The sequence below is a fragment of the Girardinichthys multiradiatus genome, chromosome 14, assembly GCF_021462225.1.
Source record: "Girardinichthys multiradiatus isolate DD_20200921_A chromosome 14, DD_fGirMul_XY1, whole genome shotgun sequence".
Taxonomy (NCBI): Eukaryota; Metazoa; Chordata; class Actinopteri; order Cyprinodontiformes; family Goodeidae; genus Girardinichthys; species Girardinichthys multiradiatus.
The window spans coordinates 20,292,183-20,309,356 of NC_061807.1; the positions used below are offsets into that span (position 1 = coordinate 20,292,183).

General features: G+C 39.9%; 2 protein-coding genes across 5 annotated transcripts in view; one reads left to right on the plus strand and one right to left on the minus strand.

Moving 5' to 3' along the window:
• The window catches only part of pcxb (pyruvate carboxylase b), a 424,891-nt gene that overhangs the window by 269,889 nt on the left and 137,828 nt on the right, over positions 1 to 17,174 (plus strand). The window lies entirely within an intron of this gene.
• The window catches only part of LOC124880939 (leucine-rich repeat and fibronectin type-III domain-containing protein 4), a 49,278-nt gene that overhangs the window by 14,289 nt on the left and 17,815 nt on the right, over positions 1 to 17,174 (minus strand). For all 4 annotated transcript variants that reach the window (XM_047386391.1, XM_047386390.1, XM_047386389.1 and 1 more), the window contains 5 exons: positions 11,758 to 12,372; positions 11,498 to 11,660; positions 6,684 to 6,854; positions 5,825 to 5,986; positions 3,999 to 4,733 (listed from right to left, as the gene is read on the minus strand). In XM_047386391.1, coding sequence (XP_047242347.1) covers positions 3,999 to 4,733; positions 5,825 to 5,986; positions 6,684 to 6,854; positions 11,498 to 11,660; positions 11,758 to 12,346 — 1,820 coding nt within the window. In that variant the 5' untranslated portion in view covers positions 12,347 to 12,372. The remainder of the gene's footprint in view (positions 1 to 3,998; positions 4,734 to 5,824; positions 5,987 to 6,683; positions 6,855 to 11,497; positions 11,661 to 11,757; positions 12,373 to 17,174) is intronic.

Here is a 17,174-nt window from a genome sequence, read left to right on the forward strand (position 1 = left end):
CTTGTTGAAGAATTGAGGGTGCAAAATGCAGGTATGAGACTTGCTTAAAAATGCAGTATCCACAAATGTAGATTGTGTATGCTAATTATCGGAATTCATGAACATTTTCAAGGTCATGCTTCACAATTAATTTATACTGTCTGTTTGCAAAGTAGTAAAATAACGAAAGCATTAATGATTACTATTTTGATAAGTTATACTTTTATATTTAATTTGCATTGCTTTGATATAACTTTGCTAGCTTGCTAATGACCTAGAAGGCAGTTGTAGTCATTCAATGTTAAGACTTCTAAATCCAAAAACCCTGATTGAGTACAGCCATGGTGAAACTGAATTACACCTTTTTGTTTTTGCATCAGAGCATAATAAAAACTGTATTAAACACAAAGGATTCCACCATTGTTTTTTGATTTTTTTAAAATATATTGTATGTGTAATAAGCGGCGTGTGGAAAAACAATGTACACCCCATAATCCAATAACTTGTGAAACCACATTTAGCAGTAATAACTTGTAGTTTTCTGTAGCTGCAAAATAAGCCCCAATAACTTAACTCCTCCACCACCGTGCTTGACCAGTTATAACAACATATTTTGTTAATATGCTGTTTGATTTCCAACAAACAGTGATTGCGCAAATATGGCCAAACATCACTGATTTGGTCAGGTCTGTCCAGAAGACAATGTTTCAGAAGTCCTGTTGTTCATTTAAATTCATTATTTCAAAACTAAATCATGGTGCTATTTTCATTTTAGAGTGAAGAGGCTTTCTCCTGTGAACCCTGTATAACAAGCCATACGTTTTAAGTGTTTTGCTAATTGTTCTGTGAAAAACTTCTGAAGGGCAAATTGAAGCCTTCAGAGCCTGAGACAGCTTTCGGGGGGGGTGTTCATGTAATTTCTTTGAGCCCTACAATCAAAACAATTGCTGTAGGACGACTTGAAGTTTTCATAAATGTTCTCTACTTGATTTGAATTGTTTTGAAATGCCCTTATAAGCATTCCCAGATTAATAAACAGTAAAATTTGCTTCTCTATGGTCATTGCTCACCTCCTTTCATCTTGAAAATGTATAAACACACACCTGTGTCTCCTGACTAGCAAACTGTCAAAATGTACACAGGAACTGCCACTTTTAGTCCTATAGCTACACCAAGGGTGATCACTGTTAATAGACATGGAGAAATCTGGTGTTCACTAGTATGGTTATAGTAGTATAGTATAGTTTTAGAACCTGGTAAATGCCTGATTATTTTTATTTTCCTCATGAATAAAATACTAAAATTTGAAGGAGTGTAGTGTCTTTATACTGTGACTGTTTAAGTCAGGTTGTAAGAGGCATTCTTTGACAAACAATGCCTATTTTGGCTTCCTAGAGTGGTAGATTGATTGGTTTCTTGGTTTATCTTTCAACGTGGTAATTTTAGAGATGGGAGACTTCTAGTTTCTACCTTTTTAAAAAGCAAGCCCATAGCCTTTTAATTGAGGTGAATGATTACAGGTCTTGGCTGGGAAACTCAAGTCTCATTGATTCAGTTTATACTACAGGCAGTTGTTTCAAATGTGTTACTGGAAGGCACATATTCAGCACTGGTTGGTTTTAATGGGATGATTTATTCGGGCATTTTTACCTTCTCTTTCTACCCAGAGGATGTTGTTTTACCACAGGAATTTGCCACATTACCTAGTTGTCTCCTTGCGTTATGTGATTCTGACCTAATGCTTTATTTTTCTCTTCAAAGCTACTTCACATCTTCTTTTTACTAAATTCCTGTGGTTTAAAGTGTCTCCCCCTGTTTTATTTGTAATTTCAACTTTTTCTCCCTGGTGTATTTCTCATCTGTTCACACCTAATTTTTTCTTGGACTATTTTAGGCGGTTGTATTCAAATTTCCTTTGTTCCATCCTCACTTTCTTAGTTTGTCTTGAAGGAGTATTTTTGGCCCACCTACTCTCTGTGTCCCCTCAGTCCCTGTCAGTTTGTCTTCTGTCACCCATCCCTCCCTTATCTCTGGCTCTCCTAAGGTGATATGAGAATAGCCTGTCATCTATCTTCCCTCAGTCTTTCTCCTCCCCCTCCTGAGATCTCACAGCTTTCATTTTTACCTTATATTCACCCAACTGTCCGTTCTGACTGGTTAGAGCTCTTCCATTTATTTTTATATTTCCAATCAATGCCTATTATTTTCTGCCCTCCTCCTGTCATACAGTTACCACCTCATACGCCTTCTCAAAACTGCTTGCTTCTTAAGGCCTTCTTTAAAATACCAAAGGGAAGCAACAATGAACATCTAAAATGGTGTCAACTGAAATGCAGAAAATAAATACTTTCATGAGAGTCTCTGCTCCTTTCATCTTTGCTCACTGTTTCAGCTGCTGTTCTCTAATAACAGACCCACCTATTAAAGTTTCATCAGGCTCTACTTGTAAATTCGGAGGCAGTAAACTGAGTACGACCATAATTCATGATCTGGGAAGTGTTATTGAACATGTAAGTACACAAAATAGCTAGAAGCCACTCACCGACCTGAATCACACCTCGGTTCTATAAGTTTGTGTTTCTTTGGATTTTAGTTTGTAAGGTTTCCGATTTTTAAACTAAATGTACTTGGTTTTCAGGGTTGGTGAAAAATTTAATGTGTTCAGTTTAAAAGTTTACAATCCCTTGGAATTGTTGTTGGGATTTTATGATAGACCGGCATAAAGTAATGGATAGTTGTGAAGTTGTGGCAAATTACTTGTGGATCTTTTTTTTATTATTTTTTAGCAAATAATCAAAACTGACATTTTATCCCATTAACTAAAGCACTGCTAGATTGTATAAAGCATATCTGTGAGCATTATGTCTTGCCAAAGGTTTTTTTTTTTAGGTCTGACTGGGCTGTTGAAGGGCAACTCATGAGTAGGTTTTGATCTAAACCAGAGATGCCCAAATCCAGTCCCTGAGAGCCACCACCCTACATGTTTTAAATGCATCCCTTCAAAACACCTGAATCAAACGGCTGATTTCCTTCACCATCTCATTCAGCTCTGCAGAGACCTGATTACGAGCCATTCATTTGATTTAAGTGTGTGGAGAAGAAATACATCTAAAAGTTGCAGGATAAAAGATCTCCAGGACTGGACTTGAGCACCACCAATCTATACCATTCTAATGTAGTTCTGGCTGGATGGATGGTGAACCTCCATCAACCTTAGGTTTTTTGCTGCTTCTAACAGGTTTTATCAAGGACTGTCATGTAAGAAGAAGCATCTTGAACAGCTTCACTGTTGCTGCTGAAGATAACTGTCACGACAACTTGATGGTTGGACCACCTTTACCACCATGTTTTGCTATGGATGGGGGTGTTTCAGTGGGATTTCCAGGTTTAGTTACCTGCTACCCGAGTGTTTTGCATGTAGGCCCAGTTAAATATTGGTTCCATCAGAAGAATTATGAAAACCACCTACCAATCCACAATTACATGCCACATCGTATTTGTCTATCTTATAAAAACCAAATAAAATACAAAAAGGTTTGTGGTTATAATGTGACAAAATGGGAAATTTGGGATATCAATACTCTATTCTGGTTGCCTTCATGTTGTAGGGCATACTTTATAGAGAGCTCTCCTACCTTAAACTCTTTTAAAATGATTTATCCACATGTAAATCCCTTTCTTTGCTCATTTATAATCATTTATAACCTGTGACTATTCACCTGTAGGGTTTTAGTGTCACACAGTGGTGGGTATAAATTATTTACTACCTTTGCGCCTCCATGTCTTCATCTGAACTCACATTCATCCATCTCTTAAACTATCTTGTCAGTGCAGAAAATGAACAGTTTCAGTCAAGTGTCATACTGTAATCGATAAACATTTAAGGATGTTTGAAGGTAAACAGGTTGGTCTTTTTATGGGATAGGTTGTCAATGAGAAATGACTTGAACAGAAAATATCAAAATTGAAGCCAGAAGAAAAGCTCTGATTGTTATTGAATAATATGAAGAGTGACTGACCTGTAGATGAGGGTCTCGTCGGCAGTGCAGTTGTATTGTATCTGATACATCCACACAATGTAAGCTTCTGACAGACGTCCCAAATCCCATCGCACCTGAGCCGAAGTGGAGGTCACTCCCTGTACTCCAACCATCTTGCCCTCCTCCTCAGTTCCCTCGTCATTCTCCATGCTTCCTCCATCAGCCCTTTCTCCCTCGGATGACTTTCCGCTTTCCCCTTCGTTGGCCTCCACATCACCTATACTCCCATCCTCGGCCTCTGCTCCCCGTCCTGCGCCATTGTTAATCCCTCCATTTTTCCCCGTGCTGATATCTGATGAACCTGGATCCGTCCGTAAAATCCCATTGGTCACATTCCTGTTGTTTTTGCCGTTGACGGCATTAACCCCGGTGTTTCCGCCGACTCCGCCTCTGTGAGGAAGGGGGATTATTTTCAAATCCACTGTAGCGGTCGCTTCACCTGCCGCATTTATCGCAATACATGTGTATGCCCCATCATCCCGGGCGACCGTCACCAGGATATCCAGGGTCCCGTTGCTGAAGGAGCCGGTCCGGGACGAGTTAGCAACAATACGATCGTCTGGAGAAACCCAGTGGACTATTGGCTCAGGGTCTCCAATGGCACGGCACTTTAGTTGGGCACGCTGTCCCTCCAGCACCCACAACTTGTGGGTGTGACGGGTGATGAGAGGTGGTTCACAAGTAAACTCCTCCTCAGGGATTGACCAGAAATACCTGCAGAACATGGAGGCACATGAAGATTGATGGGAGAAAGAGAATGGTTGTTATATAAGAGAAAGGTTTAGCAGATTCATGGAGTATATTTTAGTTTAATAATGAAGGGCCCTTTGTTAATATAAGTAGAGTTAAAGATCAGACAGCTGGGTGAACAAATTGAGATGCTACAAATGAGCAAACACTAATTAATGACAGATGACAGTAACAGATGCTCATTTTCTGTGTCGTTACTGCCTGATTTTAACTGAAGAGGTAATACATTTCCTAATAGGTGTAGACGGACATTTAGGCTATCGTTTGTTTTCCTGGGACTTGCTGGCACTTTCCTGGAGCTTACCGGCAAATGTCCAGAACTCACGTTTTTATTTCAGTGAAAGTCCCAGGAAAGTACCTGGTAAGTTCAGAGAAAAAACTTTCTAAAATCCATTAAAGTAACGTGTTTACATCCACCACATTTCAGAATAGAAGCACTTTGACATGCGCAGAGTTGACGGGTTTTCCCCAAATGAACTGGAGAAGATGTACTTCTGCCTGTGCTGTAAAAAATGACAATAACAAATGCTGAAGTATGTTGGTTCTGAGTGTCCATAATGGAACTGTGGCAGGTTCTGAGAGCGGTTGAGACCTTATTGCTTTCCATAATCAAGCTAAAGGCTTAATGTGGCAACAGACCAGTTGTTTTTCTGTGATTATGCGTCTTGCCTCTTAAGGTGGATATGATTCACGTTAAAATAGGGCACACATGCGCAGTCTGGTCAAAATTACATGACACGTTTTTTAACAAGTGTTTACATGCCCACAGTTCGGATTGATACCAATTCATTCTGATCCAACCAAATCTGATCAGAATATTTCGAGTGCCGTGTTTAGATGACAAATTTATATTCTGTTCGGTCCTTTAACCTTAATACTTCTGTCTATGTGAACATGCCTTATGAAAGTTCTTGGAAACTACCAGGTAAGTACCATGCATGTTCCACAAAAATACTTGTGGGATAGTATTGTAGGATTAGATCCAACCTAGCCTAATTCAGAAATGGTACTTTGTTTTAAAATGAGCATGGTCCATTGGTGTGATTGACTCTTACCTTCCAGCCAGGTGTGCAGGAGTGGCACATGTCTCCATGTCGTCTCCTCTGATGAGCCTCCTTAACCACAGCAGCTCACAGTTGCAGTGGAGTGGGTTCCCACCAAAGTTCAGGCTTATGACAGCATTGTAGGGTGTTGGACTAATCGCTCCCGTCTGTGATCTGGTAACAAGGAAAAAATTTAGCTTAAATGAATGTTTTAACGATTGAACTCAATCTATTCTAGACTTCACATGCTTGCAAATACATAGTTGAACAGAATGTAAGTAATTAAAGAACAAGGCCCTGTCCCAATACTTGCACTTACACCCTTGTGTCCCTGAATTGAGCGTTTCAGTTGATGGGTTAGAGTGCATAATGTGTCCCAATTCTCCAGAGTGGTCCTTAGCCCTGCCCCATTTGTGCTCTCAATCCACACTTCAGCTAAGCGCGCATCTAAGCGGACTTTGCCGAAGTATATTACCCACAATTCACTGCTGCAGATGACGTTCTGAGCAAAAATATTGAATTAATGTTAGAAATAGCATTAGGCAGTGTATAGATTAAACCTAAAGCAGCAAATGAAGTGCTGTTATTTTCCATGACTACATACTCAAATGTTTGTAAAAGCCCATCCAGCTCAGTTTGAGGAGGAAGACCCTAAGCTTTTAAAGCAGGCAGGCATGGTGTGTGATGTTTTAAGGTAAAATATTAAATCTCCTCTGCCTTTTGCTTTGAATTATGTCAAAAAGGAGAAGACAGTATATAATGCATACACCACAGCGACACACGTTCAGAAACCTCATTAGTAGCTCAGTACTTTTTTTTTCCACCTAAGCTTTTTCCTTACAGAATCAGAAGGAGAAATGTTAGGATGTACCTTGCAAAGAGCGGATCAGGTGGCAGAGTTCTGAGCCGGTTGGAGGTCATATCCAGCCGTGCCAGCTTATAAAGCTCTCCAAAGACTCCTTCCGCTATATGGTCTATTAGGTTATGGTCCAGGTTCAGAGTGTGGAGACTGGCCATGTTCTGAATAGACTCCCATGGTACCCTGTAGGAATAAGATTATGTTTTAAGTGATTCCTGAGAGATTCTTTCAGTAAGCAAACTCTGCCATGAAGGGTTGTGTGCTCGTCTTAGAGGGGAAAGATGAGAAAATGTCTGAATCTAAAGGCAGCTGTGAAGACATGACTGATCATGCTTGATGGTCTGCTGTTCTTTGTGGGTGGATTCATCCAATGTAAGCTGCTGACTGTATAAAACGAATGTGATTAAATCAGCTGATGTTCAGTTTGTTTTCTTACTGAGAAGTAGACATGACTGCTAAATTTTGATGACAGATGTTCAGTTTGCTCAGCACAACATTAATAGTCATTTAGCACTCTGTTCAATGTTTTCACCCCATGACTAAAAAGTGAGAAATTTGACAGTAAAATATGAAGTGCATCTTTGTAGAGGTAGCTGTTGCTCCGTTGGTGCCGCTTTTTCTTTTTCCGTTCACTGTCTCTTTAGGGTTTTTTCTGTGACAGTTTTTGTTCGACAGGTTTTATTCCCGCCATGCATCATTGAAAAAAGGCTGTTGCAGTTCTACCTTCATTTGATGTCAAACAATGGTTAACGTCAGGGATAATGTAGCGGAAAGAATGCACTGCTTTTGGTAATGAACAAGGAAACTTTAAGACCAAACCTTTCTGCTTTAGTGTTAGTATTTTTCATCTCTATCATAGACCTTTTATGAAGAGATGCAGCTTTCAGTTGCCTTTTAGAAGCAGCAGTAGCTTAAATAACCCATGGCAGGTCTCTAGATGCTTAAAAAAAAATTTTCAGATGTCCCAAACTTGTTGAATTGCAGCTAAAGACGAAAATGACTTCTGCAGTCCAGTCATTGTACTTCCTGCAGAATGTCTGAGATTTTTGACTCCAGACCAGCCTCTAAAACCCCCTGCCTTGCTTTCTTTGTAGCATCTGCACCTCTCTCTTTTGAGTTCTTGATTATTTAATAAACTGTTATATCACTTGCAACAATATTACTGCTAGTCAAGGCCTTTAATGCAAATGCAAACTTGTTTCTTTCCAGGTAACTGTGGTTGACAAAGGTATGGTTTCAAGCACCACTTTCTTTTACAGTAATTATTTTGCTCTTTTTATTGAGTCAGACGGACAGAGTGATATCAGCTGCCCTCTCCTCATTAACCCTTTCACCTGAACAAGATCACTGAAATGATTGTAAGTCATTTGGTGGCAGGGCGGGAACGCGGTGCAAATCATCTGAAGGGTTATTTGCATCTCATAGCAACCATTGCAAAAAATCATTGTATAGGCTGAACCTGTAAATTGTTTATGGACTTTTTTTATAAGACCAGATCACATTTAAATGAAACTATCAAGACTAGGAAAATAACTTTTGCATGTCATATTTATAAGGTGGAACTTCCATCTTGATATTTCCGATGTGAGGAGTTTCTTTCACAACATAACCCGTTTCCAGAGCTGAGTATTTTTAACAATAATGGGAAAATGTAACACAGATTCCTTAACGCTCAGAATAGACTCCTCATGTCCAGCAGTAGCAGCTGCTTTTCTGTGCATTATTGCAATTCTGCACTTTCAAAGTCTGGTAGAGGCCTTCGAAGGGCCATAGTGCTCACTTTGGGAGACGATTGAAACATTTTAATGACAGACAGCTGACTGCTGCTGAAATCTTCTCTATTGTACGCTGCTTTGGAAAGAGAGGACTGTGAATATTCAGCCACACTATTTAGCCTTAAAGAATAGTGAAGCTGTAAAAACCCTCCGTTGTTCTATAATGACGTTAGCAAAGTATTACATTGTGCACTCAAGTATGAACCATATACAATATCCATGGTAATGTATAGTCATTCAGAGGAGTGAACTTCCGAATGGCCTCATTGAAACACTAACCTAATCGAAGTAAAAGAAAATTATAACCTCATCAAAATTGATTTAGCTTTGTGAGCTTTCAGTCATGTCTAGCCTCAGCAGTTTTAACATGCCTTTCTTTTTTGTCTTCATTCAATCAGACGTCGCTATTGTGTCTTTGGATTCTGGAGTATTGAGCCTTTTTGTTTCTTTGTTGATTTTGAGCCATGTTGACACTCAGTTAAGGGAAACGGAGATTGCGAGCATTACAGTGAGTCTGTCTGCGTAATATTGACAGGCTAACTTACAATATACTACAGCTCCTTCTCAGAATATTAGCATATTGTGATAAAGTTCATTATTTTCCATAATGTAATGATGAAAATTTAACATTCATATATTTTAGATTCATTGCACAGTAACTGAAATATTTCAGGTATTTATTGTCTTAATACGGATGATTTTGGCATACAGCTCATGAAAACCCAAAATTCCTATCTCACAAAATTAGCATATTTCATCCGACCAATAAAAGAAAAGTGTTTTTAATACAAAAAACGTCAACCTTCAAATAATCATGTACAGTTATGCACTCAATACTTGGTCAGGAATCCTTTTGCAGAAATGACTGCTTCAATGCGGCGTGGCATGGAGGCAATCAGCCTGTGGCACTGCTGAGGTCTTATGGAGGCCCAGGATGATTCGATAGCGGCCTTTAGCTCATCCAGAGTGTTGGGTCTTGAGTCTCTCAACGTTCTCTTCACAATATCCCACAGATTCTCTATGGGGTTCAGGTCAGGAGAGTTGGCAGGCCAATTGAGCACAGTGATACCATGGTCAGTAAACCATTTACCAGTGGTTTTGGCACTGTGAGCAGGTGCCAGGTCGTGCTGAAAAATGAAATCTTCATCTCCATAAAGCTTTTCAGCAGATGGAAGCATGAAGTGCTCCAAAATCTCCTGATAGCTAGCTGCATTGACCCTGCCCTTGATAAAACACAGTGGACCAACACCAGCAGCTGACACGGCACCCCAGACCATCACTGACTGTGGGTACTTGACACTGGACTTCTGGCATTTTGGCATTTCCTTCTCCCCAGTCTTCCTCCAGACTCTGGCACCTTGATTTCCAAATGACATGCAGAATTTGCTTTCATCCGAAAAAGTACTTTGGACCACTGAGCAACAGTCCAGTGCTGCTTCTCTGTAGCCCAGGTCAGGCGCTTCTGCCGCTGTTTCTGGTTCAAAAGTGGCTTGACCTGGGGAATGCGGCACCTGTAGCCCATTTCCTGCACACGCCTGTGCACGGTGGCTCTGGATGTTTCTACTCCAGACTCAGTCCACTGCTTCCGCAGGTTCCCCAAGGTCTAGAATCGGCCCTTCTCCACAATCTTCCTCAGGGTCCGGTCACCTCTTCTCGTTGTGCAGCGTTTTCTGCCACACTTTTTCCTTCCCACAGACTTCCCACTGAGGTGCCTTGATACAGCACTCTGGGAACAGCCTATTCGTTCAGAAATTTCTTTCTGTGTATTACCCTCTTGCTTGAGGGTGTCAATAGTGGCCTTCTGGACAGCAGTCAGGTCGGCAGTCTTACCCATGGTTGGGGTTTTGAGTGATGAACCAGGCTGGGAGTTTTAAAGGCCTCAGGAATCTTTTGCAGGTGTTTAGAGTTAACTCGTTGATTCAGATGATTAGGTTCATAGCTCGTTGAGAGCCCCTTTTAATGATATGCTAATTTTGTGAGATAGGAATTTTGGGTTTTCATGAGCTGTATGCCAAAATCATCCATATTAAGACAATAAAAGACCTGAAATATTTCAGTTAGTGTGCAATGAATCTAAAATATATGAATGTTAAATTTTCATCATGACATTATGGAAAATAATTAACTTTATCACAATATGCTAATATTTTGAGAAGGACCTGTAATGTATATAATTAAGTCCCATTATCATCCCTTTAAACAATATCAGACATCTTTAATAAAGGGTGAATTCTCTTTTCCAATGAGGGAATTACATCACATGTAAAGAAGCAAGTAACTTTGCTTCTCAGAACAAGATTTAGAACACATTGAATTAGTCAGGCAAAATGTCTTGTTGGTTCTGGTTGTATTTGTTTGAATCTGAGAACCCCAGCACCTCACCTGGAGGCTGAGCTTTCAGGGAAGGAGTCAATCCGAAAGTTCTGATGAACCAGTCAGAAACTTACTTGAGGAAACATGAAAGATATAGCCAATAATACAAATGTTTGTTTTTGCCAGTCATTGTAGATAAACCCATCTCGTAGCTGCAGCTAACTTAACTTTATCCATTCCATTTAATACAAATATAGGTTAAATTAAGAGTTTAACACATAAAATCTTTATTCAAAGTTATTAGCTATAACGGATTTTTTGAAAAGCTTTTCTGAAATGTTAAACGGGTACAACAGGATAATTCATATATCAAAACTTAGACACATTGACATGTGTTTACTTTACTTTTGAGCATAATGCTATGAGGTCATAAAACATTGATATTTTAAAGAGTCTGGTATAAGACGTTTTGACTAAATCTGGAAGGTCACTTTATCTGGAACTGAATTAAAGATGGTGTTGTATGTGGAAGGTCGACTATCTTCATCTCTGACACACATTGGGCATGCTATGCTCAAGAACACAAACGAAACAGATCAATAGATTCAGCTGTATCTGGTATTAGTAGAAGTGTTATATTTCTGAACAGAACCAATTTGAAAGGGTTGGCGGTGCCGAGCTTTGCTGCGTCAGCTGCTGACCAATCTGACATCAGGGAATATTTTGTGATTGACTTACCTCCTAAGATTATTGTAGGACATGTCAAGGTCCTCTAGAGTGAGCAAGAAGTCATCAAAAGCCTCGACGGAGACTTTTACTAGCTGGTTGTTGTTGACTATCAAGTGTTGCAGGTTTGTCAAACCTGCAAGGTCCTTGGGTCCAAGTGTTGTCAAGCGGTTACCTAAACAACACAGCATCAGAATAGTTTTGCATAGTTTTCCTGTACAAATGTACTAAAATAAAATCTTAACTTGACTAGAAAAATGGTTGTGGCTTACCATCCAGGTGCAATGAGCGCAAACTCTCCAGGTCAGCAAAGGCCATAGGTCGAATTAGGTGGATGGTGTTCCTTGACAGAGTAAGATCAACCAGTCCGGTCATGTTGACGAAGTCATTCCCACCCACCTCTGTTATAAAGTTGTCAGCAAGTCGCAACTCCACAGTTCGGCGGTCGACATGCGGCGGTACGAAGAGCAGGCCCTTATCGGCGCAGAGCGTGCTGAGCGACTCCGATAAGTTTCGACACACACAGTGAAACGGGCAGGCTGAAACTACACCCCACGTCTCCCCTGCTCCAATCAGAGAGGGCAGCAGGCAGCATGTAACCAGCGTCAGCCAGTGAAAAAACGGGAAAGTGACTGAGTCCGGAAGGGTTCTCTTGGTAGAAGTCCTTGGGCAGGCACAGTGGAGGAGGTGGGATGAGGAGGACAATGATGAGATGAAGATAGGGGGTAGAAATGAAAGAGAGATGATGGATAAAGGGAATAGAGAAGGAAGGTTCGATCCCTCTGCTCTCTGTTTAGGGTGGAGGTGTGTGCGGGGCAGGTGTCTTTGTCTGCAGGGATGGAGGGGTGGGGGGACAAGCATGGTAGATCGCCTGGCTTTCCACAGACCTACAGAAACAGAGGGAGAAGAGTAGAAATAAGATTTATTCATTATTTATTGTTAATTGTTTGTCCGTCTAAAATATACGTACGTACAAGCATAGTTAATTTAGATCGCCACATAATTACCTTCAAAGAAAATTATACAATTGTGTTGACATATGTTCCCAGTTAATACATTCAGCAAGTTTTCTATTGAGTTTAAAGTGTCTCTGTCTGGACTGCTTTCTTCCACTGACTGTCTCAACAGAGCTGGAAGGAAGGCTTGTTTTGCACATGTTCATGCTATTGTAAGTGCCACTCTGCAGTTATGTCCACTTAGTTCTTCATGCAGTCGCAGAAATAATCCATATTTTCAAATGGTACTGGAACGATTGCTATAAACTATGCACTTGAATGCCTGCTCTATTTTCAAACTACATGTGTCCACCTTACTTACCAGTGACTATATTTTCCACTGGGTCCTGATGTTTTACCATTTTAATGGCATTTTTTTCCAAGAATAGTTTGGTTGAAAAAAAGTATATGCTACAGTAAATGGTGCGTACAAAGGTTTCACTCTACATCTCACAAAATAAGTCGTATAGCTCTGCAGCCTGAGCCTTAAGAGCATGCTAATGCCAGCTTTAGCACGGATACTAAAAAATTAACACACTATTGTGACAAAGTATCTATAGTAACTTGCATATTAGGACATATTCACAGATTATAGCTATATGGTACCATTTGTGCCTCTGGTTTAAAGTGATGTAACAATCAAAGTGCTAAAACATTTATACCTGCAGCTTTCAAACATTTTATGCCCCTGGCAGCCATGGAAGATAATGAGCTCACCGCTATTCTGCAATCCTGACTTTTCCAGTAGAAATCCCAAATTCAAAGGGCGTCGTTGTTGCATTTCCGACTGGGAACTAAATCAGACTTTGAACTTCATGAGTCCTCATCATAACTTTAGCTGCTAATGCTAACTTTAGCACGCTAACGCTAACATCTATAGCTAAATATTGTAATTTCCTGGCTTGCTGAAAATGCTAAAGCACAATTTCCTAAACATCTCAACAGTTTGGCTGCTTGTTTTCCTTGAGACCTTAAAGGGCTTCTTTACATTGGCAAATAACAGCTAAAACCAATCTTCAGTTGGAAAAATTATCATGTCAAAAAACATTTAGGTAAGCAGAATTAATATTTTTTCTTTAAATTATGTTTGCTCCATGACATAACGTGCAAAGCAACTTTAGCTTCTATAGATAATGTAATTTTAATATAATGAAGGAAAATTGATATAGTGATATTGCCACCATGTAGTCCATGTATATTAATAAATACTATACAGTAAAAAGGTTCTTCTGTTTCCACAAATAGGTTTTGAAGACCAGATATCGAAATTACCTTTTTATCCAAAAACAAACATTTGCTGTCTTTCAGTGTCTAATTCTTCTGTTAATTTATACAGCACATAATTTAACGCATTACTATGAAATACTGCAGCACTCAATAACTATTCAAAAATACACAAACAAGTGTTAGTAGATCTCCTTAGTAAGTGAATGAGTGAACATCCCAGAAGATTCAAAATGGTCATCCAACTTTTCAAAAAGGGATTAAAAGAAGTACCTTCTCTTAAAAAGTTGGCCCAACAGCCGAGTCAGGTCAACGCTGTAAATCCCACACAACAAACCCTGTTGTAAATCTGCCCGTAAACACACGTTTTGTGGCTTGGTAATAAGGTACATAAGTGACTCACTGCAACTCATCGACATGCACGACAGTTGTTATAGCAACTGTAACCTAGATACAGCGAGTTTGACAAGGGTTGACAGTAACGGTCTTAGTGCTGGTGAAAGTCTAGATGACATTTTTGAGACAGACAAAGAGATGTCTCTGGAGAAGGACGACGTGTCTCTGGGGTTGTGCTGCACGGAACATAGACCTTGGTGATTATATATTGATGTACAGTATAATACATGCAAGCTTTGAGACATTGAGTAACGACTGGGATGGGCCATGCATCATCCTGACTGTTACAGGCTGACTCAAATTGCTGCTTGATAGTTTCCTTAGCATTTCTCGTTCTGTGTGAAGCTATGAGAGTTTACAATCCATCTTGGATATCAAGGCGGTGTTGGTATGAAAGTCTCCAGCCTTCTCCACAGGCCTCGCATGCTTTGTTCTGTTCTCGAAATGTGAGCTCTGTATAAAACCGTTCAACACCGTCCCATTTTTGGAGTCTTCTTATAATGAGATAAGGTGGAGAAAGTGATAAGACACTCTCTGCCGGAAACGATTATACATTTTATCTCAGGCTCTTAAATGTTCTCACTTAAAGCAGAGTGAGGGAATAAAGTAAGCAGTGCTGCAACATTATGATGGGAATAGATTCTATAAATTTGAGCTATTATGAATAGTTCTGTTAATGGGATGTTTCCCCGTGAAACGGAACATTTCAGCAGAACTTCTCACCACTGGGACATTAGTTATTGAGGAAGGCAAAAATGAATTCTAGCTTGATTGTGATTGTAAAAACAGCTGATATGCACTCTATCTTAACATATATAATTATTTCCCCATGCCTGGTGACATTAGCCTTGAAAGAAAAAAAAAAGAGGGGAAGGAAATGCCTCGAGCAGGAGAAATTATGAATGTCTGCACTGAAATCTCATCCTCGGAGGTTGATGTTGGAAGTCGAAGCCTCCTGAGCCCCTGCAGAGGGATGCATACTAATATATATAATTTCAAAAGTATCCATGTCCCTTGAATGTTTTTCACATTTTGTCACATTAAAACTACAAACTTCACTGGATTTTGTTGAGATTTTGTGAAAGATTATTTTAAAGAAGCACATAAATATTACAGTAAATTAATTGTTTTTGACATTTCTTAATAAATAACCGAAAAACTGTGAAGTACATATGTATTAGACCCCCCAGACTCTGATACCTCTAAATAAAATCTAAGGACTTTTCAGAAATCTAATTTGGAAAGAGTCCATCTGGCTGTAATTTATTCTCAGTTTAAATACAGCATGTCTGTGAAGGCCTGAGGTTTGTTAGAAAGTATTAATGGGAAACAGTGATCACAAAGATCCAAAGTCCCACTTAAAGTTTGCCACCAGCAAGGGACATAGTAAACATGTGGGCGAGGTGCTGTGGTCTAAAATTAAACAACACATTGGAAAGAATACACCATACAGGATCTTGAACACACTATTTCCATAGTAACGCTTGGTGGTGGCAGCATCATGATGTGGGGATTCTGTTCCTTAGAAGCAACCCACCGGTTACAGGACGAACCCCAACCACCCCGTCCACCGTTTCCACAGAAAAGTTCAAAGGCTGGGCAGTATATACTCCTGTAAAGCAATTTGGATCGAAATGAGTCAGATGACAGTAAGGTGTATTTTGCTTTCTTGTGTGGTCAGTGTCTCCTCTCCTTCGTTTGACCGTTTATTCCCCCCACCCCCCATCTCTACCCCCTCATCACTAATGTAAAAACCCTCCTGCTGTAGATTTTGCTATACTGTCTCTGATTTCTACCTCTCCTTGTGAAAACCCTCACATCCATCTGCCCCAGGCATGCCCGCTCACAGTTTTAACCTCTATACTTCTCCGACTCCATTAGTGTATAGCCATGGATCGTTTCCTTCCCTTCCCTCCATCCACCTGCAGTTCTTTTCACCTGTCTCTTCATCCTTACTCACCTTCCATCTTAGAACTGTTTCTGCCTCTGGCTCCTCTGGCTTCCACTTTTCCTTTTCTTTGTCTCATTTCCCCCCTTTTTTTTTTCCTCGCTCTTGTCTGCCCTTGAGGCAACCCGAGTACGACAATGTTATCAGTCACAGCTCTTCCTCACCATATTTTCGCTCCTCCTCCTCCATCACCCTCCTCTTATTGTCTTGCCTCTGTGTCGCTTGCTGACTCGGCTGCTGACCTCCGTGTCTCCTTGCCTCTTGCTCTTGCGTTTAGTTGTGATGCACTCGCATGACTTCATGTACCACATGCGATTTTTGTTATATTCCCTTCTACACCCTGCCTGTCTCAGAGACGTGGTCCTTTCTCACCTTCCCTTTCATTTATCTACTTCCTCGCCCCATCTCTCTCCTCCCCATCTGCCTCATCACTTGATTATCTTGTACAGTCATTTTTCTCCCTTAACTCTTTCCCACTCCTGTATACTTTTTTTTGTTTCATTTTGCACCTCTGTATCTCCATCTCCCTCCTTCATATATTGCTCTCAAACCTCATTTGCAGCCCGAGAGTGCAGTGTTGAAGCTTTATGATGGGCATGCACAGAAAGTTGGATGTAACTGATCCCTTCACTCACTCATCAGTCTGACCCTATAGATCACAACCTGTCCAATTCATTTCAACTCACCCTTTGGATCCTTCTTTCATTCTTACCTCATTTTGTTCTCCCTCTGCTTCATCTCATCTTTTCTTCATTACAACAACTAACTTTATGATGTTTTGCAGCATTTGATGTGACAGAAAAACACAAAGCAACTTTTAACTGATGAAGGATTAAAAGATAAATATTTTCATTAATTTACATTATAAATGTGCAAAGTGTGGTCTGTATTTGTATTCAGCCCCCTTCCGATATCAATGTTACAAAGTCAATATATTATATTGACTTTGTAATGTTATGAATAATTTACAAGGCACTACAATTCATTTGGCCATTGTTTAAAAATGTAAACTTAATTTATCAAAGTTCCCAAATTTCAGCCAACATATTATGCATTCATGATAAATGAGTTATTTAATTTCATAGCAGTTTCTTAGTTTTCCACATTTATCTCTGTCCAACAAGCT